Source organism: Manacus vitellinus, unplaced genomic scaffold, assembly GCF_001715985.3.
Source record: "Manacus vitellinus isolate BGI_N305 unplaced genomic scaffold, ASM171598v3 scaffold_112_pilon, whole genome shotgun sequence".
In the NCBI taxonomy this organism is placed as follows: domain Eukaryota; kingdom Metazoa; phylum Chordata; class Aves; order Passeriformes; family Pipridae; genus Manacus; species Manacus vitellinus.
In genome coordinates, this window is record NW_021938853.1 from 600,617 (window position 1) to 621,859 (window position 21,243).

The 21,243-nt window shown below is 47.2% G+C and overlaps 2 protein-coding genes across 2 annotated transcripts in view; both read left to right on the top strand.

Moving 5' to 3' along the window:
- The window catches only part of MRPL1 (mitochondrial ribosomal protein L1), a 6,932-nt gene extending 2,216 nt beyond the window's left edge, over positions 1-4,716 (top strand). Inside the window, exons 4-11 of the mRNA XM_029965642.1 lie at positions 111-216; positions 1,031-1,271; positions 1,489-1,572; positions 1,818-1,889; positions 2,090-2,201; positions 2,660-2,760; positions 3,565-3,646; positions 4,437-4,716. Of these exons, the coding sequence (XP_029821502.1) occupies positions 111-216; positions 1,031-1,271; positions 1,489-1,572; positions 1,818-1,889; positions 2,090-2,201; positions 2,660-2,760; positions 3,565-3,646; positions 4,437-4,615 (977 nt within the window). The 3' untranslated portion in view covers positions 4,616-4,716. The remainder of the gene's footprint in view (positions 1-110; positions 217-1,030; positions 1,272-1,488; positions 1,573-1,817; positions 1,890-2,089; positions 2,202-2,659; positions 2,761-3,564; positions 3,647-4,436) is intronic.
- A 1,666-nt stretch (positions 4,717-6,382) lies between these two features.
- The window catches only part of FRAS1 (Fraser extracellular matrix complex subunit 1), a 101,838-nt gene continuing 86,977 nt past the window's right edge, over positions 6,383-21,243 (top strand). The window contains exons 1-4 of the mRNA XM_029965644.1: positions 6,383-6,437; positions 7,366-7,436; positions 8,902-9,475; positions 11,713-11,744. Of these exons, the coding sequence (XP_029821504.1) occupies positions 6,383-6,437; positions 7,366-7,436; positions 8,902-9,475; positions 11,713-11,744 (732 nt within the window). The remainder of the gene's footprint in view (positions 6,438-7,365; positions 7,437-8,901; positions 9,476-11,712; positions 11,745-21,243) is intronic.

Below are 21,243 nucleotides of genomic sequence, written 5' to 3' on the forward strand. Positions count from 1 at the left end.
TCCGCCGCCCTGGGGCGGCCCTGGGGTCCGGGGAGGGCCTGCCCGGGCGGGGCAGGGGTAGCGGGAGGCCTCGACGCCTGTCTGAAGCGATGTTTGCTCTTCCCCCGCAGCACTGGCCCCGCAGCGCGGGTGGGTCCGCGCCGGGCTGGAGCAGCGCCTCGCTGCCCCCACCATGGTGAGCGCCGCGACCGCCCGGCCCTTCGCGGCGGCAGCCAAGTGAGTGCGGGTCCGGCATCCCGGGAGGCTCCCTCGGCCGCGGGGGTGGTGGTAGCGGGGTGTGTGGGGCGTTCTTGGTGTCTGCAGTGTTGCTCCAACAGCCCAGTGGCCTTGGTGGCGTAAACACTTGTCATAGAGTGTCACGGTTATGGGGAAGGACTGAGCGGGTGTTTTTGAGATGTGCTTTTGGGGGCTGTGGCAGGGTTACAACATGAAGGCTGCTGAGCTCGTGGGCTCGGTTTCAAACACTTCCTCGTCTTCAGTTTGCTTTTTAGTGTTTAATTTGTTGCCTCTTTAATAACACAGCATGACTCGGGAGAAGTGAGAAGGACCTCAGTGTACAGGAGTGTGAACAGTGTTGTACACCGAGTGTTCTGAAGTGCTGCAGACTCCTTTGCCATGGTTAGACAGGAATGGAATGTCTAGTTACTGATTTTTAGAAAAACATTTTAATATTTTTTTCCACACCTTGAGATCCTCTGGAAATAGGAAGAAGGGTGAAAATTGGGGCTGGTGTTTAACTGCATGCAAAATGCTGCAGGGAAGGGAGAAGAAACTTTTTTTATAAGGTGAGACTGCTGCAACAAGAAGAAAAACCTTGCAGTTGTTCCTTCCCTGTTGGATTTTCTCAGTTTAGGCCAGCCCAGGTGAAGGCCAGCCCAGGGGGTGTGTTCCCCTCATGCTGGTTTTGCTTTGGTGCAGCAGCAGGTCCTTAACACGTGACACACCATGTTCTTGACAGGCCAAACTCTTCAACTGATGACCTAACAGGGTTTGTTTTTGTTTTTTGTGTTTTTTTTTTTTTTTGTCTTAGACCTGCCAAAAAAGGTGCCCAGTGGACCAAGAAGGAGAAAGCCAAGGACAAGCCCTCCCGCCGGCGGCGGCCGCTGATGACCAAGCCCGTGGACGACGTGTACCTGACGTGGCTCTACCGGCGCCCCTTCTACGACCTGGAGCAGGCCGTGGGCATGCTGAAGAAGTTCCAGCAGCTGGACTTCACTCACCCCAAGCAGTTTGTCTATATCAATGTGTTCCTGGATATGGCCCTGAAGAAGGTTAGGTCTGGAAGGGTGTGGGGATCTTGGCGGGGTTTTTTTTTTAAGGGTTTAAATCTGCTCCAGACTTTGCACGTGCGTGGTTTTGCCAGCACACCTCGCTGTGCTTTGTTCTGGGGTCACTGTTTCACTTCTTCACCTTGTTTGGATTTTTAACTTGCCCTCGAGTCATGATTTTTCTTTGGTTTTTTTACTGGTTTTTTGATTCACTTCCTAGAAAAAGCTGGATCCTTTCTCGGGTGCCGTCGTCCTTCCCCATCGCTTTACGGATGAAGTGAATAAGGTTTTGGTTTTCACAGAGGTGGGTGAACCTGGATTAACTTTATTTGCGTGTGTTTTATGTGTCCAGAAAACTCCTGCAGCTGTTCTTTGCCACTTAATCATCCTAGCAGAACAGACTTCCATATATCTGTATGAGATAGTCCAAAAGAATCGATTTTTGTCCTGAAGCAAAAGCTTGAGCCAAAGTTTTTACAAAAATGAAGCCTTTTTGGTACAGACTAATTGGTAGTACAGCTGTTCATAGCTATGTTTTTCTCTCAACAGAATGAGCAAGAAGCTGAAATAGCTCGGGAGAGTGGAGCTGAGATCGTGGGGGGACTTGAATTAATGAAATGGGTATTGGTTTTTATTTTAATTTTTTTAAGAATTATATATATAGCCTAATTTAAACTGTGTTTGGGCCTGGGGAGGGGAAGAAACCTGATGTCCAGTAAACTCCAGCTTGCCAATGTGAAGAGTGAGGGATGGGTTTGTGTGCTCAGACAGCTTTGTAGGTCCACTTGTGTGCTAAATATATTGAATTGTTTCTGTTGCAGATCTTGGAGGATGAAATCCAAGCAGATTTCTATGTGGCTGTTCCTGCCATAATACCCAAGCTAGTACCACTGAGGAACAAACTGAAACGGAAATTCCCGAGCACCAGAAAAAGTAAGAAGCGATTCTTCCTTGCAGCTCTCGACTGCTGAAGAGGATTTAACTCTGGAGGTGCCACTGAAAGGTTTTTTTGACGAGGATGTGTAATTACGTTGAGTGTTAGACTCTATTTGACTGCACTACTTGTTCTGTCTTTGGTAAAGGAAATTTTAGGAATCCAGATTTGTGCTTTTCTCCTACAACAGGCAAATCTGGGATTAGAACCAAGATAAATTTGCCTACTAATTACCCCTAATTAACCCTGATGAATGAGGAAGGAGGGAAGGTGGAAACTTTTTCTATAATACCCCTGAGGACACCACTGCCTTGTTTGTGAAACTGCATTTTGGAGTGGAGTTCAACTGCCTTAATTAATTACCACTTTACTAATACCACACTTATCTGTGCTAATAAGCATCACTCAGACAACTCTCTTTGCCTTTTTTTGCCTTTATTTTTTTTTTTTTAAATAGATTCCCTGGGCAGTGATATTCCCAAAATGGTGCAGCTCTTCAGGGAATGTCACGAGTACGCCGTGCAAGACGAGAGTGTAATCAAGACAAGGATAGCCAGGGTAAGTTGTATGGAGAGTTTTCTCTCCTGAGCAGAACTCAAGTTAGTATTAAAAGAAAGGGAAAAAAAAGATGTTTTCAATCTGTTGCCCGAGATTTTTAACCATGTTCTTTAACTGACCCATGAAGGAGATGGAACTCTTTGTTGTGCAGCATCTTCAGCTGGTTTTAACCTCTTTTTTTTTTTTTTTTTAAGTAAATGAACTATGGGTTTGTAAGTCCATGGTCAATATGGACAGAAGGATGAAAAAGTCTTTGCTTTACCCAAATAATTAAAGACTTTTAATTTTGATAACTGTAGTTCTGGACTGGAGCAGAAAGAACTGTGTTACACCTGACATATAACATTAATTTCTGCTTATTTATTGATTTTCTGTGCCCCAAACTGTGTGTTTTTTATTTTTCCTTCTGGTTTGTCTCTTTTCAATCCTGCCTGATGTTTAGTTTTCCTCTAACTGACGGTGGCACAGGAAGGAAGGGTACTAAACTCCTGATCCCGAGAGAATTGTTCCAAACTTTGAACAGGGAGATAGCTGATGGTGTGCACACCAGGATTTAGTGTGGAATGCTTGTTTGGAAGCTGGGATGTTTAATTGGGTGTGGGAGCTGTGTTGAAATACGTGAAACCCTCTGAGCATTGCCTGTCTTCATTGTGGGGCTGTTAGTGGGATTTTGAACTCCTTAACAGGGAACACGGAGAAGGAAGATCTACCCAAGTGTAGGATAAATGATTACCCAGTGTTTTCAGGTTTATTCATCTGGGCTTCAAGTACTGCCATGTCTAACCTGGCATTGTCCTTTTCCAGCTGGATATGCCTACTGAGCACATAATTGCCAATCTAAAGGCAGTTATCCATGATATCTGCACCTTCAAGCCACCACCTTATGGTAAGAAGCTGCTGTTCTAAGGTGGGAGTTCAAGTTATAGCAAACAAAACTAAGAACTGAGTGGTTTTAACTGATTGTCATTAAGTGACCTTTCTATTCCCAGGATATTTCCAAAATTTCTGGGGCATCTGCTTAGCTGGAGAGGAAGTGGTGGTTCATGAGCATAATTTTAGGGAAGAGTAGCCTTGTGTGAGTGAAGAAAAGAACTTTTTATACTAACACTTGCCTTGTGTCTGCCAAAAGAATCATCTTGCACCTCTCCCAGTGATGCTGTTAATAGTAACTGCTGTACAGAGACCAGACCATGCCTTGAGGAGTCCAAATAAAAAGCATAAGGGGTTGGTTGACTTGAAATATGATAAATAGGTGCAGAAAGGGGTGGTATTTTTGTTCTGGATGATTTTAAATGTGAATTATGCCAGCCTAGTTCAGTCATCTGGTCTTGGTAGCATTTCTGCCGATTAGTGATTGATTCTTGTGGTGGGCCCTGATGAAAAATATTTCCTGTTTGTGGGAAGCAAACTTGGTAATGAACACATCTTTACAACAGTGGAGTCTAGCTGTGCTTTACTGTCAATCATTTACAGCAACCAGTTATCAATAACTTAATTAGTTCTTGTCAGGCTTTCCATAGGTGATAGCAGGTATCTGCCAGGGAGGATGGGAAACTGTGGGCTGAAGGGATGTGTCTTGTTGGGATTCTGGACACGGTGGGGACCAGTACTGAGGTGATTCAGCCTGGAGCCGTGGAAAGGGGCCGAGTGACCACTTGGTGGTGTTTGTTTTCTAGATCCCATTGTGCAGAGGTTGGTGATCAGATCTTCAACCAGTGAAGGTTTGCAAGTGAACCTTGATGGAATCTTACCTCAGGTGGAGAAAGCAGAAGAAAAGAAAGAAGAAGAAGAAGAAAGAAGCGCAGACGATGAGGATGAAGCAGAAAAACCTGTCCAGGAACCCGCTAGTACCTGAGGTCTTTCCTTGTAGATCTGACGATCACGCTTGGGAAGCAAAGGGTGTCGTTCAGATCATGCTCTGTGGAAACAAAAAATAAATGGAACTCGTGAATTTCACTTCCAGTTTCTGTGTAACAATGTCACAAACAGGAGCCTGTTGTCAGAACCAGGGATTTTTTTTTTTTTCCCCTAAGGAAAAATTGAATGTGTTCTGTGGGAAGAGTAGCCATGCACCCTCTGTCTCAAACGATGCAGGTTCATCTCTGTGTGACTGAAACTATGTCCCTCAGAGAATCCAGGCAGTTCATGGTTTGCTTGCACTATCCCAGGCAGAACTGTACTTACAATATTTTGGGATGAATCCTGCCTGAAGCTCCAAGTGTCACTTGTCTATTTTCCATCATAGAGCTGGTTCTTGAAGGGCTTGTGAACAGCCACTTGGGATAAGTGGGTCAGCCCGTCTTGGGTGTGCTTGGAGCGTGAACTGGTTTCATTATCTGTGGAAATTGCTGTGATTTCTTATTTTTCTTGCTTTCCTCCAGCGCAGTTCTTAAATATACACTGGCAACCAGGATGTCTTTCCCGCTTTTTTTCCCGTTCTTTCCAGGAGGTGGCGTTCCTGCTCTTCCCTCCTGTATAAGTGTTGGAAAAAGAAATTCTCCTTGGGTGGTTTGTTTTTTTTTTTAATGTTAGTAAAACTGTACCCCCAAATGTAAGATGGTTCCTAAAAGGATTGGCTATTTACAATAGGGATCCTGTTGGATGTGCTGATCCGAATCTGGAAAGGTCTGTGACTTGAAGTCATTCCTGTTATTGGAGGCAGGGCTTGTTTTTCCAAGAAGGTTGCTCAGATATGTCTGCATGGAAGTTCTTGTAGTTCCCATCTGAAGCATTTGGCTGCTGTCAGTCAGGGAGCTTGGAATGTTCCTGTTAGGCCACAGTGATAGATTATGGATTATGTGGGGTGCTTTGCTCAGAGTTTGATCAAAAAATTCTCTTTAGGGGTGTGGATGAAAGTTTCACACTGACTAAGTAGACTTGCTGGGTTCTATGTGGAAAAAGCAATGCCAGTGCCCTTGGGTGTCCATCTGAACACATTTTCCCTCCTTCCTTTGTTCTGCACAAGTTGTGGAGTAAAGCTTTTTTAGCTTCCTAATATTGATGTCTAGGAATTTCTGGTCTGGAGCACCAGTTTGAGAAGATAGGTAAGGGTAAGTAATTAAGAAGAAACTTTGTTGGTTTTTTTTTTTTTTAATTACTTCAGATTTGTGGAGTTTTTCTCCTTTACCCTGTGCTTTAAATAATTGATTGTACAGGTAGCTAGTGGTTGTGTGCTGGCAGGTCTAGTCCATGAGCAAAGGTAGTCACTTAATCAGCCTGCACAAAAGGCTTGATTACTTCTGACAAGTTTTATCTGGATTTTTTTTTCTAGTGAAAAGAAAATTAATCATGTTGCATAAGCTCCTCATCTACAGCCTGTCTCCCTTCATTAGCTCATGTACAGCATCCTCTGCAAGTACATCCCTCATCCTGCCACCTTTTTCCTGCTTGGAATTTGTGCTGAGGACGAGCAGGAAACGTGAAGCCACAGGGATGTGCTTCGGGACCTGGCTCTTGGTGCATCCCAGCTGGATCACCAGCGGGTGATTAGCATTCTGAATTTTAGCAAAAGGTAGGACACTGTTTTACAGCAAGGCTGTTTCACCCTGAAGATCACGTTTTGTGCCTGTGTGTAAGCCAGGAGTGTCTTTATTACTAAGGGATTACACATATAAGGGATATTATGAGGCATTACAGTGGATATGTGCTGTTTGTGACCCCAGAGGAGCAGTGTGAAGGTAAGTTACCTCTTGGTGTGGAGAAGCAAACCTTGTGATATCATTTGCATAGGTTTCTTGCTCTCTTCTCTGTTCTTTTGGCTAATTTCCAAGGCTTTAATACCCACCGTGGAAAAAGACCTGCCCTTTTTGGTGGATTTAAAAAAGTGATGCTTGAGCATAAATATGCAGGTGAGCTTAAATCGGAAGCTCTCAGACTGCTGAGTGTGCTCTCAAAGAATAAAAGTGTGTGGAATAACAAAGTTCCTGCAGAGATCTGCACTCGGAAAATTCGAATACTGTGGGAATACTGTAAATCTGGCCCTCCAGAAGTCAGGGCAGCAAGAGAAGTAGCTCACGAACTCTGCAAGTTTTCGGGTGTAGTTCTGAATACGTGCTGCTAAATGCTAAAGGGATAATGCCCCTGCTCTGTGTGGTACTGAAACAGTGTTGTACGTTGCTGGCTTCTAGAAATCACAATTTTAGAAAAATTTTATCAAAAAAGAGAATGCTGCAGTGCCTTTGTAATGCAGATAATGTACAGTGGCTTTTAAGTTTTTTTTTCATCTGGAGCTGCTGTTATTTAACTCAGGAGAGGAGCAGGAGATGAGCTGGGATTCATGACGAGAGCACACAGAAACATTTGCCCAAACAAGGAAGAAATTGTCCTGGAAGCACGTGTGCAGCTCTGGGGAATGCAGGGTTTAGGCTGACACAGCCTCAACCTGGACTTGTACGGGAATTCATTGCACTCCAAAAAACTTGGAATCTCTGTAGGTCAAACTGAGTTCACGAGGCTTTTGCTGTGAGTTCTGCCACAGAGGTGAGGTTGGAAGAGGAGGGCGGGGATGTTACAAATGCCACATCCAGAACTAGCAGGGGTGAGATGTTTTTAGTGCTGAGCTGGGCATTCCGAGTGATTAAATATGATGACATTTATGTCCTGCAGCACCGTTGGTCAGTGTCAGCTCCAAGACTACTTGGAAAACTCGGAAAACTCCAGTCTTCCCAAACTGCCAGGTACTGGGGGATGCTGGGTTAAGTTAAAATACTACTGTATGCGGTGACTCTGCAGTGACATATTGTTTGGGTCACTGGCAGGGCTGGACAGGGCTGTGGCACTTGGAATGATTGAAAGATGGATTTTATATGTTAATGAGTTAATGAACCCTCTCTGTACTCGGCTTTTACTATTTCCACCCCTTGTCCCTTGCTGGTGCTCCTTTGGGTTTGGTCAAGTTGTCCTGAGTTTCACTTGAGGAATTAGAAGGGAATAAAGGCCTGTACATTTCTTCCTTTCATCATTTCTGCCATATCGGAAAGGAACATGAAACACTTGTTTGCATAGTGCTGGTTCGAGCAGAGATAGTTGTTATGTCTCCCTGCTCCTATTTTTATAAAGAACAACCTCCTGCTAATAGCTAATGAGTATTAACTTGAGAAACTCATCATGCAAATCGCTGCTTGGATCTTGGAGCCGTGCCAAGCTGCACATTTTGCATCTCACATTTGTTGCTGGAATTCCAGCACAGTGATTAAAGGCATGCAATCCTGAAAAAAAAAAAAAAAAAGGAAATCTGACCTCCAGCTTGGAGTTCAAGATGGTAGTGTTCATTAGGAAGTGAATCAGAACTGAACAGATGGAACTACCACGAGGAATTATTATCAAATTGAGCTGCCATCGTTGCATTTAATCAGGAGATGAAGGCAGCAGCAGCCCAGCTCTGTATGTGGGAATTGGGATACTGCTATGAAACAGGAACACTGAAATTAGCTGGGAAAAAAAGATGATTTCATTCATGGACTGGTAAAACTAAGCTCACTTTTTTAGTTCCTTTCAGGTTGAGGCTTTGGCTCGTAGCAGTTTAATGGCTGTGACTTCCAATGTGGGTCTGGTTTTCTTTATCCTCAGACTTAAAGGAGCCCAGTTTTCATTTGGAAAAGTTGGCTCCAGTGTCTTCTGTTGGGTGTGCAGTGCTGGAGGGGTGAGAGAGGGAGTTTTTCCTGAGTGGACGTGGCACTGTGTGTGTGTTAAGGTGCTTAAAGCAAGAAAACGCTGTAAGGGGAACAGTTTAGCCTGGGCTTTGGTCGTTTTTCTTAATTTGAGTGCTTGATTTGTGATTGCTAATGTTGGAGTCTTCATCTATTCCATGGATTTGCTCTAGAAAGGCAGAGCAAAGGAGGTGACACGGCAGGAAGAAATGGACAAGGCAGTGACAAAAGTACCTTGTTTCCCTAAACAGACCCTACCCCTTTGTTGTACTTCTTGTTACAATAATACAAACAAAACTGACAGACACCCAAACACAACCCCTGAACAGCTTCAAACCCACGGGGAGAGGGTGACCTTTCCCAGGCATCAATGTGCGAGCCAGGCTAAAGGCAGCGGGGTCAGGTCCAAAACAAACACGCTTGCTTTGCCTATTCCCGGTGCTGCTGCGGCTGGGACAGGTTGTGGGATCGCTGGGGGCCGTTTCATCCCCAGGGAGCTACCGAGGAGAAGGAGAAAGAGGAGGAGGAGTATGAGGAGAGGCTCCCCTGGTCCCCCCGCGTAAGGTGCGAGGGAGGAGGAGGAGGAGAGGCTCCCGCGGCTCCCCTGCCCAAGGTGTCGAGGAGGAGGAGCAGGAGGAGGAGAGGCTCCCCCGGTGCCGGGAGGAGGAGGAGGAGAAGGAGGAGGAGAAGCTCCTCCGGTGCCGGGAGGAGGAAGGAGGAGGAGGAGAAGGAGAAGCTCCCCCGGTGCCGGGAGGAGGAGAAGGGAGGAGGAGAAGGAAGTAAGCGCCCCCGTGCCGGGAGGAGGGAAGAGGGCGCCGCGCTGCCCGGGGGGGGCGGGGCGGCGGCGCGGGCTGCGGCGCGGAGCTTGCCGCTTCTGTCTGCGGGCAAAAGTTTGGCGGCGGGCGGGGGCCCGAGGCGCTTGCCCCGGCACCTGGCCGAGGCGGGCGGGCAGAGCCCGCTGCGCTGGCTGCCTCCGCGGGGCCATTGGGCGCCCGAGCGCCGCCTGGGGCCCACGCTGAGCCTCTCGCGCGCTGCGCTTGGCCGCCGCCGCCGCCTCACTCCTTCAGGTGAGTCGTAGCGCCGGGCGCGTCCCCGTCCCGCGGGATTGTCCCTGAGGAGACACCCAGGTCCCAGCCCGCCGTTTCCCGCGGGGTTCGGCTGGGCTTTCCCCGCCTCCCTCCATCCCCGCTCCCCGGCCCCGGCCCGGCGGGGGAGTCCGCCTCCGCCCCACGCCAGTGTTGGAGGCCTTCTCCTCAGGGCGAAGGGTGAGGGGCAACCGCGGCGGGCGGTGCCCGTGCCCGGGCCCTTCCCGCGGCTCTTCCCGGCCGGTGGGGCGCCTGTGCCGGGAGCGGCCGTGGAGCACGGGGATGGAGGTAGGAGCGTTGTCCCGCCTCGGCCGTCGCGGGGCTGCTCCTCACTCCGGGGCAGGAAGGCAGCGCAGGACAGCAGGGAGCCAATGCCCAGGTGAGGGGGCTTGTTACCCCACAAGCGGCTGGTGAGGGCTTCGGTTGTCCGAACCCACAGAAACCACCCCGTGCCCGTGCGGGAGGGGGCACAGAGCCGGCCCGCAGCCCTCACACGCCCCACGGGTGCCGGTGTCCGTGGGCAGGGCTCGGGAATGCTGTGGTGGGAGCTGGGCATTGCCTGGGATGCGTGAGGGGAGCTGCGGGGAGCGGGCACCGGCCGCCCGCCTTCCCGTGCTTTAAGGAGGATTCATCTGAATGGGATTCAGCTGAATTCGGCTGAACGCGACTTGCTGTGTGTGGATGTCGCTGCGAGGGTGCTCGGGGGGGGACACCAGGCGTCGGTGTCTTCGTGGTGTTCTGGACAGACAAGGTTATGCGATGCTGCCACTCAAAAGCTGCTTCAGTGTGTGCGAGGCAGAACCATCGTTTGCAGGGACGTTTTCAGGTGTGCTTTGCAACAGGTGTCGATCACCCTGGGGACTGGGGGTTGCGTGGAAAATGAGGGCGCTGTAACGAGAGTTGATCGATGTGTGTGTCATGTCCTTGGCTTGCTCACGGTTGGGAATAAAAATCAGAGGTATTTAAGGATTTTCCAAATCCTGCAAAGTTGGGTTGTATCTTAGTCTCCCCCTTGGTAACTTGTGAGGTAGGGAAAAATGTCTCTGCCTTCTTTGGAGAAGGATTAGGCTTTGTGAGTTTGCTTTCTAGTCCTATATAGTCCTTGTTCTGTGCTCTGGCCCCGGAGGGGATGAGCACACTGATACTTTTAAGGAACTATAGCTGTGAGTGAGCTAAAAAAAAAAGCAGCCAGCCCACGGGGGGTAAAACATGTGAGTTGTGCTGTTTTTGACCAACTGGTATTAAGTTGTTCGTGGCTTTTTGTCCCCACATGCCTCCCAACAATATGTGACCTTGTGTTTTGCACTGGATTTTGAGGTGCAGCTGCACGATGAACCTTGAAATTATCCTCTCTTGCCAAAAGGAAAGCTATCTACTGAATTTGAGAGGCACATGATTGGGCTCTTGTGGCTCATCTTGGCAAGGGAAAATAATTCCCAGTGGTGCCTCCATGGTCTCTTGCAGCTGAGCTGAAGACGGGCTCAAAGGAGGAGCTTTTGGTTCGAAGCAGTGTTAGCTCCCAGGTTTTCTGTACAGATTTGTCTTATATGCATTTCTTGGGAAAGAACACTCTCTGACAAGGAAATTCTTACTTCTCCGGGGGGTCCCTCAAGGCAGCCTTTCCCGCGTTCTCTTTCCTTTTCATCTCCGGGTTTCTTGGGCTGCTTCTGGTTACACATTCCTGTCACGTTTTCAGGAGGCAGATCTGTGTAGTTGTTCAAGAACAACTGTTTTCCCAGCAAATCAATGGAAGAGCTGTCATTCAACTTATTCCTGGTTTTGTTTCCTACCCTTTTATGTGATTAGTGAAGTAGAATATGCAAAGTGTGCTTGGATGGGCGCCTGTCTCTCTCCCTGGCTCGGAGAACCTTTCTCTCAGCCAGCAGCGAGGACAGGGAAGTCTGAAGCAAGAGGAGCCCCTGTGAGCTTGTCCTGTTGTGCATGGAGGAGTGATTTAGGAGTGGCAATTCGGGCTGGCTCTTCTCACCGTTATTTTGGCAGCCTCCCCTTTTGTATGTGCCTTGTCTGTGCCTCTCTTGAGCCTGTTGCTTACCCAGGGGTTGCCCAGCTGGCCCCAAACTGCATTTTCCTCGTGGCTGGCGAGTGCATGGCTAGAGGTGGCTGCTCAGCGCTGCTTGTGCTGTGCCAGAGCAGGTCCACTGGGGAATGTGCTGCTGTCACTGGTTTCTAACCTGTTTTATTTTCCTTTGCTCCCTCAGGTGCCTGCGTCTACCACGGCCTCTTATTTGAGGTAGGTGAAAGCTCACACGTGTTTTGCTGGGGAAAGGTTTGAGAAGGTGCTGTTGAACTTGAGTCTAGTCCTTGATTTTTGTCACCCCTGCAACTGGGGTGCAGGTCACAGCTCTGTCAGTCTGCTGGAAAACAGCAGGAGAGTAACTACTGCCTGTGTCTATCTGGGGCTCCTTTGGCCAGCATGTGAAAAGATGTGATGTGGGATATTTCCAGGTTCTTGGAAGCCATGTGAGTGACAAATATCCAGTCCTAGGCAGGATGGAGGTGATGCTTTGTAAAATGTAATGCCAGGATGTATGTTTCTTTCCCTGAATTAATGACAACAGCTCAACACCTTTTCCTCTCAGCTGGTCACAGTGAGCCCTGTGTATAAAGGTGAGTCTCTCCTTTATAAACCCAACATCTTTCCTTTTCTAGTGTCTCTCTTTGTGTGTGCATAACCCATGAACGACTTTGTACGAGAATCACAGTTTTTAAGAATTTATGAGCAGTGTTTTGCTCTGTAACACTGGTCTGCCTTGCTTGGGTACTTCTGGCTAAAAGGAAACGGCTGAGCAGCTTTGTGTCTCTGGAATGCTTCTGGACCTGCCTCCGGTCCCACAGCAGGCTGGCTCAGGGATTTGTTAGCACAGGCAGGGAGGCAGCAGCTGTCTGGGGTTCTATTTCTCTTGGAGCAAGACGGGCTGTGTGCTCTGCATGTGTGACACATGGCCACTGGGCACTGTGGAAACAGCTGGTGGCAGGGGTTTGCCCTTTGCCCTTCCAGTGTGGACTTGGGGGCTTGGAAGTTGTTCTGCTCCCAAGAGGGGAATTGCTGGAGGTGAGTGTTTTTGGTGGGTGGACTGGGAGGAAGTTGAAGCAGGCTAAATGTGTTTGCTCCCTTTAATGATGTACAGGGGAAGGTCTTGACAGCCACTGGACTGTTTAAAGATTCCAGCTGGAGTGAACTGGATGGTAGGACTCTTCCTGCTGAGCATTGCTGGGTTGGCAAGTGAGGGGTTCATGTCCCTCATTACCAAAGATGTTTATTCCCTTTTGTGTTTTTCTGATGTTTCATTTTTTTTTTTCTCTGCTCTTTCTTTCACTGCTGCTGTGTGTTTGAAATGCTGCTGTGGGTGTCTCTAGTATCATTTGTACGTAAGGACTGAGGTTATATTCTAGGTTAGGTCATTCCTGTTTGAAAAAACTTGCTCCCAGTATCCTTGAGTTGGTGTTTATCGCTGTATTTAGTGAGGTTATTGTGTGTTTATTAATAAATGACTGCAGTAGTTGTCTTTAGCCCAAGAGGGCTGCTCTGCAGTAAACCTGGGGGCAGACATGAAGGTGATACAGGACACCTATGGCACTCACAGAGCTGGTCACAACCTCCAAGAGGAACCTGTAGCAACTTCTTTGGTGTCTTAGACTGTGGTTAGAAACACTGCTTCCTTTCAGTGTCTCCTCTTAGCCAGGATTTTTCTCCATGTTTTCGCGCAGAGGAGGCCACCAAGATTAGAGGGATGGAGCAGCTCTCCTGCGAGGAAAGGCTGAGAAAGTTGGGATTGTTCAGCCTGGGGAAGAGAAGGCTTCAGTGTGACCTAATTGTGGCCTGAAGGGAGCCTAAAAGAAAGATGAGGAGGGACATTTTACAAGAGCCTGGAGTGACAGGACAGGGGGAAATGGCTTCATGCTGACAGGGCAGGATTAGATGGGATATTGGGAAGAAATTCTTCCTTGTGAGGTTGGTGAGGCCCTGGCACAGGTTGCCCAGAGAAGCTGTGGCTGCCCCATCCCTGGAAGTGTCCAAGGCCAGGTTGGACGGGGCTTGGAGCATCCTGGGCTAGTGGAAGGTGTCCCTGCCTGTGGCAGGGGTTGGGACTGCATGATCTTTAAGGTCCCTTCCAACCCAGGCCATGCTGTGTTTCTGCTGGGTTTTTGTAGGAATGCCGTTTGCCGCAGAGGTCTCTGAAGTCACTTGGAAAATCCTTGGTGCATAAATCAGGCATTTAAGTGTAGTGGTGCAGGCACTGCAGAGTTGCTCAAACTGTTAACGCTGCAAAAGTTCTGCATCTTGTTTGACTGACCTGGCTCCTTGTGCGTCCAGGGTCAGCTTGTGTTCATGGCTTTCCTCTGAGGAAAAACACCTCTCTGGGTGTGATTTCCACCTGTGTGGAGGTGGTTCGTGTTCCTCCCTCTGGCTTCACCTTTGAGGGAGTTTTCAGATCCACACAACCAGCACAGCAGCTTCCTTTACTTAGCAAGGAAGAAAATACACGGTGTTTTTTCTTAGCTGAAGGGCACATTTGTGCCTCTCTGAAAGTCAGGGTGTGTGGGAGGTGTTGATCAAATCCACAGCTGGCTTGTGCCAGGAAGAGTTTTCAGCCCTGGGAAAAGGGGAGCGGAACACAGGGCTGTGAATTAAGGTGGCTTAAATGGCAAGTGTGACTTGATAAATGGCCTGATGGCTGTTAGACACTTGAAAAAGTCCAGCTGAGCAACCTCCAGGACACTTAGGTTTTGTCCTTGCTAAAACATGGACGTTGCCTATGGCACCAGCTGCTGGTAATGCACATAAGGATAAATTTCTGCACTGACATATTCTTTTGGAAGTTTTCTGAGACACAAATATGGCTTTCTTTTAACACTATAAAGCACTAAAGAAGCTTTTCTGAAAGGAAATGCTTTTAATCTTGGAGTTGGAATGAAAATTATGAACAGAATAAAAAGCCCTAACTTAATCCACAAAGTGTTAGGCAGCTGCTTGCTCAGCTTCAGAGCTGTTTTTTAAGTCATTTGGCTTATTTAGCTCATATCAGTGACAATAAACCAGTTTGAAGTATCTGATGTGACCGACTGCACATCCTTACTCATTCAAGTATCCCTTTAAATCTGATAAATTCGGTAACATCTCGTGGTTACCTGTGTACATTTAGTTGTCAGAAGTTTAAAGAAAGCCTGATTTGATGCTTTTTAAATCAAATTTCCATTTCCATCTATAGCTTGTGCTGGACAGAAATGAGAGGGGAAAGGTAATAAATAAAAAATGATGGGTTTTTTCCCCCAGTTTTTAAGTCTCCCACTGCAGATAGCTTCTACTCTGAATAAATTTAGTGGCTATGTAAAATAAATGTTAGCAGGTGCAGAGCACTTCTGGATAGGGAACATTTCAAATTAGCAGTGGAAAATGAGCTTCATTTCAATTTCTTTAGAGGGAATAACAAGTTACTACTGAAAAATGAGATCAGAAGTGAAGATTTCAGTTGAAAGGTTTGCTTGTTAACTCTTACAATGGTCAAGATGCTTTTGTTTTTAAATAACGTGATTTAAATGCCACTGTTTAGCCTGGGGCTACATCCTCTTGGTGTACATGAATGCTGTGCAGTTAAGGTTTATTAATATAATAATGAGATGCTTCTCATGCAGCAAATCTCTTCTGCTCACGGGTTTCAGAAAGCTGGGATCAACTGAGGCTCCAAAATAAAAGTGCTTTTTGAACCAAGCGTGTGCTGCACGTGTGTTCTTTCTTTGTTTTGCTTGGAAACAGCAGTGAGATGTAGAGGAATGGGGGTGAGCTCTCGATTTCGTGGGACCAGGTAAAAGAAGCTCAGGTGTAAGGTAAGGATTTTTCTCCCACGGGTGGATTCTTGTCCCTTGATCAGTAAAAGAGTTGGTTTTAATATGAAATAATCTTTCTTTTTTATCTTTGTGGTTCTAAATGTCGCTTTCTGGTCTGAGAAAACGATTCCTCATGTGGTAAGGACCCGGAACACAGCACAGCTGGGAGCTGGGATGTTCTGGAATTATCACACGTTTCCTTGCAACAGCTTGGACCCGGTGAACACCGATGACACGCAGTAAAAACTGGAGGATTAATTATGTTATATATCACAGCAGACAGGGTCTGATGCAGTACATACCCCTGAGGAAGGGCTCTTCCTTGCCACATTTTCCGTGAGCAAACAGCGACGGACACAAGTGGTGAGAGATACATTGATGCAGCACCAGCTTTGTGTGTCTGGGAGCTGGGCACACTCCTGGTATCTCCAGGTGCTGCTCCCTGGGAGTAGCTGTGTCCCTTTCCATGAGGTGTCCAAGTAGGGATGAGGCAGATTTTCCTGCATCAAGCACTGTGCCTTAACCTACCCTGGTGCAGCTGAAGCACAAAGCCAGTGTGTCTCGGCTTACCCCGAGGGTGTTTCTCTGCCCTGCTCACCCAGTGGGCTGCAAATACACTGAATTTATCATCCACTTCCCTCCTCTTCAACCCTTGTGGTGTCTGTGGTTTCTCACAGCACACTCCCTGGTCAGAAGTCGTTCCTTTTCCCTCCTTTTTTGGATCTCATATTCCAGCAGTCCAGGGCCCAACAGTAAAGCCACCGTCCTTCTCAGTCATCCGTGTGTGTTTAAGAACAGTGTATGGCCCCAGAATCCATGAGGTGCTCTTCTCAGGCAGTCACACATAGTGTTTTTGGCAAGAAGAGGTTCTGAAACAGCTCCTCTTTGCTTTGGATGGCACAAAAGGTACGTGGAAAAATTGATAAACTCCAAGAGGCAACTCTGGGGGTTGTGGGGCTTTTTGAGCTTTAATTGGAGACTCGCTGCTGTCCACAAGGACTTTTCCTTGGAGGTGGGAGTCTCTGCTGGCTGTAGTGTTCTGCTCCAGGGGTCTTCCCTCTCTGTCCTCCGTCCTGGCTGGTGAAAGACTCATGCTTTAATCTTCCCTGTGTCATGGGAGGTGATCTGGCATCGGCTTTATTTGGAGATCAGGGTCTTTACAAGGGCTGCCCTGTTCCACATTTTCCGTTCCAGTGAGCTCCCGGATGGTGGCTGTTCAGCCACGAGCACTGACTTAAGTAGATGATTAACATTTAATGCCCCAGTTAGAGGAGCTGTGTGCCAGAGCCTTGGCAGGAGATGTTGGGCTCCTCATGGATTCATTCACCAGGACGACAATTTCGCAATTACGCAGCATTTAGAAATTTCACAGGTCATTGTGCCTTCCGTCTTTCAGGGTGCATTTGGAGAGCTTTCTTAGGAAATAATACCTTGTAATTTGTCTTTTACTTTGTAAATCCCCATCATGCAAAATCTCTTTTTCCTTTGCTTGGTTACTTCCTCATTCCTTCCCTTTCCTCAACCCTTTCAAAACCTTGATCAGGATTCCCGTTTGCATTTTCTCCTTAGAGGAGGGGCTGTGATGTCTGATGAATTGATAAGAAAAATTATAGAAATCAGGTTTTGCCAGTGGAAAAAGCATATAATGCACTTCCAGTCCCTGTGAGACAGCAGGTTCTTTACACATGGATTTCTTCTGGATATGTGAATACAGGATGGTTGTGTTACTGATGTCTCCTAGTGGGGAATCTGAGTTGTTTGTGACTGTTTGATTGGATCTAATAGGTAAAACCAGAAATTATATGAAGAAAAGGAAAATAGCTAAGATAACTGAGGAAGATGGATCCCCAACTCTTGTTGGCATTGACTGGAAATTGGGCACTTTGCTCTGTACTAGTGCTGGCACGTTTGCCAGCCCAAGATGTGTTTGAGACCTTGTTCTTCATCCTCAAAACATCTTGGGTGAAGAAATTCTGAGGAACTGAATGTCTCCTCAGGCTTTTGAAATAGATTATTTGTGTTCTAATCCGTCATAAACCTTAGGCACTGGTGTCTGGACAGTGGTCCCATGTGGAATTTATCATCTTCCAGGTTGGTTTCACTGCATTTTTTCCCCCTTTTTTTTTCCTTCTCCTTAAATAACTCCCGTCCCCATCAGAAATGCAGTTATAGTTAAATTAATTGATTCAGTGTTGTCCAGAATAAATCATTCCCTGAGCCTGTTCAGCAAACATCAGCTCTCCAGTTGGTGCTGTTCTAACTGCTGAATTCACAAGGAGCCCAAGATAATCCTTTCAGGAACACAAAAAATCCCAAATCTGAAGCTCTCCCAGAGGGGAGCACTGATTTCACGTCAGCACTCGGACCTGTCAGGAAGTGGCTGCCAAGAGCCGCGTGGGGCTCAGAAGTTTATGGTGCCGGGATGCTGGTATTTCTGCCAGGCATATTAAACAGCTCCCAGTGGGAATGCAGGCAGCAAACTTCCATTGGGAGACTGCTGTAGTTCTCCTGCTGCTGTGGTTTATTGTTGAGCCGTAGATTAAGGAGCCCCGTTAGGATAAAACACCGGGTTTTGTAATCACCGCAGCGGCTCCAGGATCATCCCGTAACGAATCCTCTGATGAACTCTGGGAGCTCAGCATCCAGAGCATCTTTGTGTTCCCAGCTGCCATGCTGCAGCTAAAGGAGAGTCCTGGGCTCTGTGTTTCAGAGGATCAGCGAGGGGAAATAACCTCTCCCTCCTCCCCCAAAGGATAAATCTCGAGCACGATTCCTTCCCGGATTAATTTGAGTAATTTTAAGCCGGATGTTTCGTTCCTCAAAACAAAACAGAAGAGTAGTTCCCCAACCTGCTTTATGTGTTTTGTGGAGATCAAAATGAAACTTCTTGCAGGCTCAGAACTGGGAAATGTTAATTGAAGTGTAATAAATTTTCAGGGATGTGGACAGGAGCTGAAAGTCGGGGTCTTGCAGTGAGATGGCAAAGATAGGGAACTTGGGGTGGAGGCAGAGTTGTCACTACTGACACGCCGAGAGCCAGTGCTCAGTTAGGGGGTGCAGTAAATCCTTTCATCCTTTGAGCCTGGAAAAGTGGTTTCAGGGGAAAACATGAGCAAACTTGTTAGCAATTTCTCTCCACATTTTTTTTGCAGTTTTATAGATTCCTCTGTATATGCAAAAAGCCTGATCTTCTGTTGTACATAAGAAGTTAGTTTACTGTTGAATTCTCAGAGTAAGAGTGACTTGGTACATTTTTATTGCAAGGGATTATTTTTTCTGTTGTTGTTTTGAGAATCGGAATTTTAAGTGTTCCATAGGTCTGGTTTTAAATAGGAAGCACTTAAAAAATTGCATCTCCTTTCTATCTCAATTTCCCAGTGAAAATGTGGGATCACCGTGCTTATGGAAGGGGAATCTAAAAGTGCCTCCATCTGCCATTATGTGGAAACCTCCCAAACTAAAAATTAATCATGTGCTTCCATTAAGTGACATAAGGAATAGTTCTTAAGTCTCTTCTCCATGAATTTGCCTTAATACTTTGATTCTTCTGAGCAGAGTTAATTAAGATGACACTGATCCACTGTTTCTTTTGGAAGGTGATGTGGCTTAACAGCCCTGTGTATGTCCTGCTTTGGAACTGTGCAGCACAGGGTTTCTCTTAGTCGTAGGATCCTTTCCAGGCAGTTTCAGAGGGATTTGCTGGCTTTGGGAGAGTGGTGAGACCTCTGGATCTCCTCACTCTTTGGAGAGGAGTGTGCTGGAGTTACCACGGATCCATCCATCTCCTCTGACCTCATTCTGTGGGAGAAGATCTAAGCTCACAAGATATAAGAGTGTCAATTCTCCTTCTCGCTTCAGGCAGAGAAATATCTGTGAGATCAGAGGCAAGCCTCTTGAATTCCCTAGGAGAAGGCGTCATCCATGATATTTTTTGCATCTTAGGAGTGGGCTGTGCACTTGTGATGCTTTTCCTTGTCCTTTTATCCACTTGGCATTTCTATCTGGTGAAATCTGGCTGTGGGTACCTGCTGTGTCCAGGCTGCCAGGAGCATTGATTTGTGATGTGAAGCCCTCTCAGCACCATTTTTTGAATTATTAACATGATGCTCATTTCCCTAATAATAATAGGAACTGTTAGTGTCAAAAGTAAACTGGGAGTGGTGTTTTCTACACAGAATGTTTCTGCTGGGCTTTCACTGCTTGTCAGCAAGGTATCAGCAAACAGTTCTTGATGCTTTTGAGCCCGTGGCTTTGTTAAGAATGTGCAGGATTAAAATCTAGCACAGGGGACCCCGCAGCTGTTCGTTAATATCTGATCATTTCCCTCCTTTTAGTCTTGCATGGGAATGTGGGTTTTGTTCTGCAGGTACCAGCCAGGGGGCTGATCCGATCTTCAAGGTCATATCTTTTCCTCAGCGTCCTGTTTACACAGATGCCTTCGTTAGCCTCTGCAAATAGCTGCTAAATCCACATGTTGGGGCTGGGGGGATGATAATTCCTCATCTGGCAGCTTCCCCGAGCAACCTCCTTCTTAAAATCAGCAGCAGTCCTGTGTGAGAGGCGCAGTGAGGTCTCTAGACTTAATATTTTTAGTGCATTCTGCGTGATGCCAGAGTGTTTTTAACCTCTGCTGAAGTCATTTCATGCTTCTGTAATTCATTGGGTTTTCAGTGTATTTATAGAGGCTGTTTTTTCGAGCACTGCAGCAGAAGTGATGGGAGCATCTGGTTAAATCCATCACGTCTTGTACAACAACCTCTGAGCGGCTGTTTGATGAAATAGAGGGAAAATAACCTTGGTAATTGAGCCTTTCCCCCTTTAGATGATTACACCAGTATTTTGAAGGCTTTAGATATTTAATATCGTTAGAGTGCCATAAGTGTCACTGAAACCACATCAGTCAGCAGTGACATCTGAAACAACAGAGCCGTGTCTCAGCTCACGCTCAGACCCTCGGCTGTGCTGATGTGGAAGCAAGAAAGCTGTGATCTGCTGGGATTCGTATTTGGAAGCCTCCCTGAGATGGTGTTGACAGCAGCATCTGTGTGGAGTGACAGAGCAGGGCTGTGTGAGGAGCGCTGGGCAGGTCACAAAAATGAGGAATATCCTCCCTTGTGCTGGCACGGAGAACGGATCTCGTGCTTAATCTTTCAGCCTCCGGAAAGTGATGCCCGAGTGATTTGGGTGGGGTTTGTAGGCTTGCCAGTTTGCAGCGTTGCAGAGAAAGTGGAGGTGAGGCCAGAGTCACTTTTGGAAACACGATCAGCACCTTTCTATTTAGGGAGCCCACATTCCTTGAGCCCCGAGCTACTGTAAGTGCTGGAGCTGCTTTGATGTCACTGGAGCCGGGCATTTTACCAGCTGAGCACTTGACCCTGGCACTGGGTTGGTCACTGAGCTCATTTAATGCATGAGGCAGGGCTGCAGACACTGGTTTACCAGCTGGTGTTTTCCAGGGAGAGCACGGATTTACCTTTAACTCCCCTTGCAGGAGATGTGGAGTAAACCCAGCTGCTGCTCTGTCTCATTTTCTTACCTCGTCTTAGTCCTACAGGTGAAGTTCTGGCTCCTGTGAGCCAAACCCCTGCGTGCACATATAAAGAACTGATTTGGCATTGGATCTGGGTGTTTACAGAGGCATCTGGCGTTGAGGAATGTGCTAAAGCAGATGAGATTCCCTTCCCTTGGCCATCTTCAGGCACCTTAATCCTCAGCTATCCCGGTTGGGAATGGCAGTTGCCTTGTGTTACTCTTGTGCTTATTAACCACTTTTGTGGGCCAGGTTAAAGTGAGGGGTGGTGGGAACTGCTTGGGACATGTGTTTTTCAGGCTGTCTGAAGGTTGAGGTTAAGCCAGACACAGCAGCATCAACACTTGTGTTAGGTTGGGGGTGTCGGGGATTG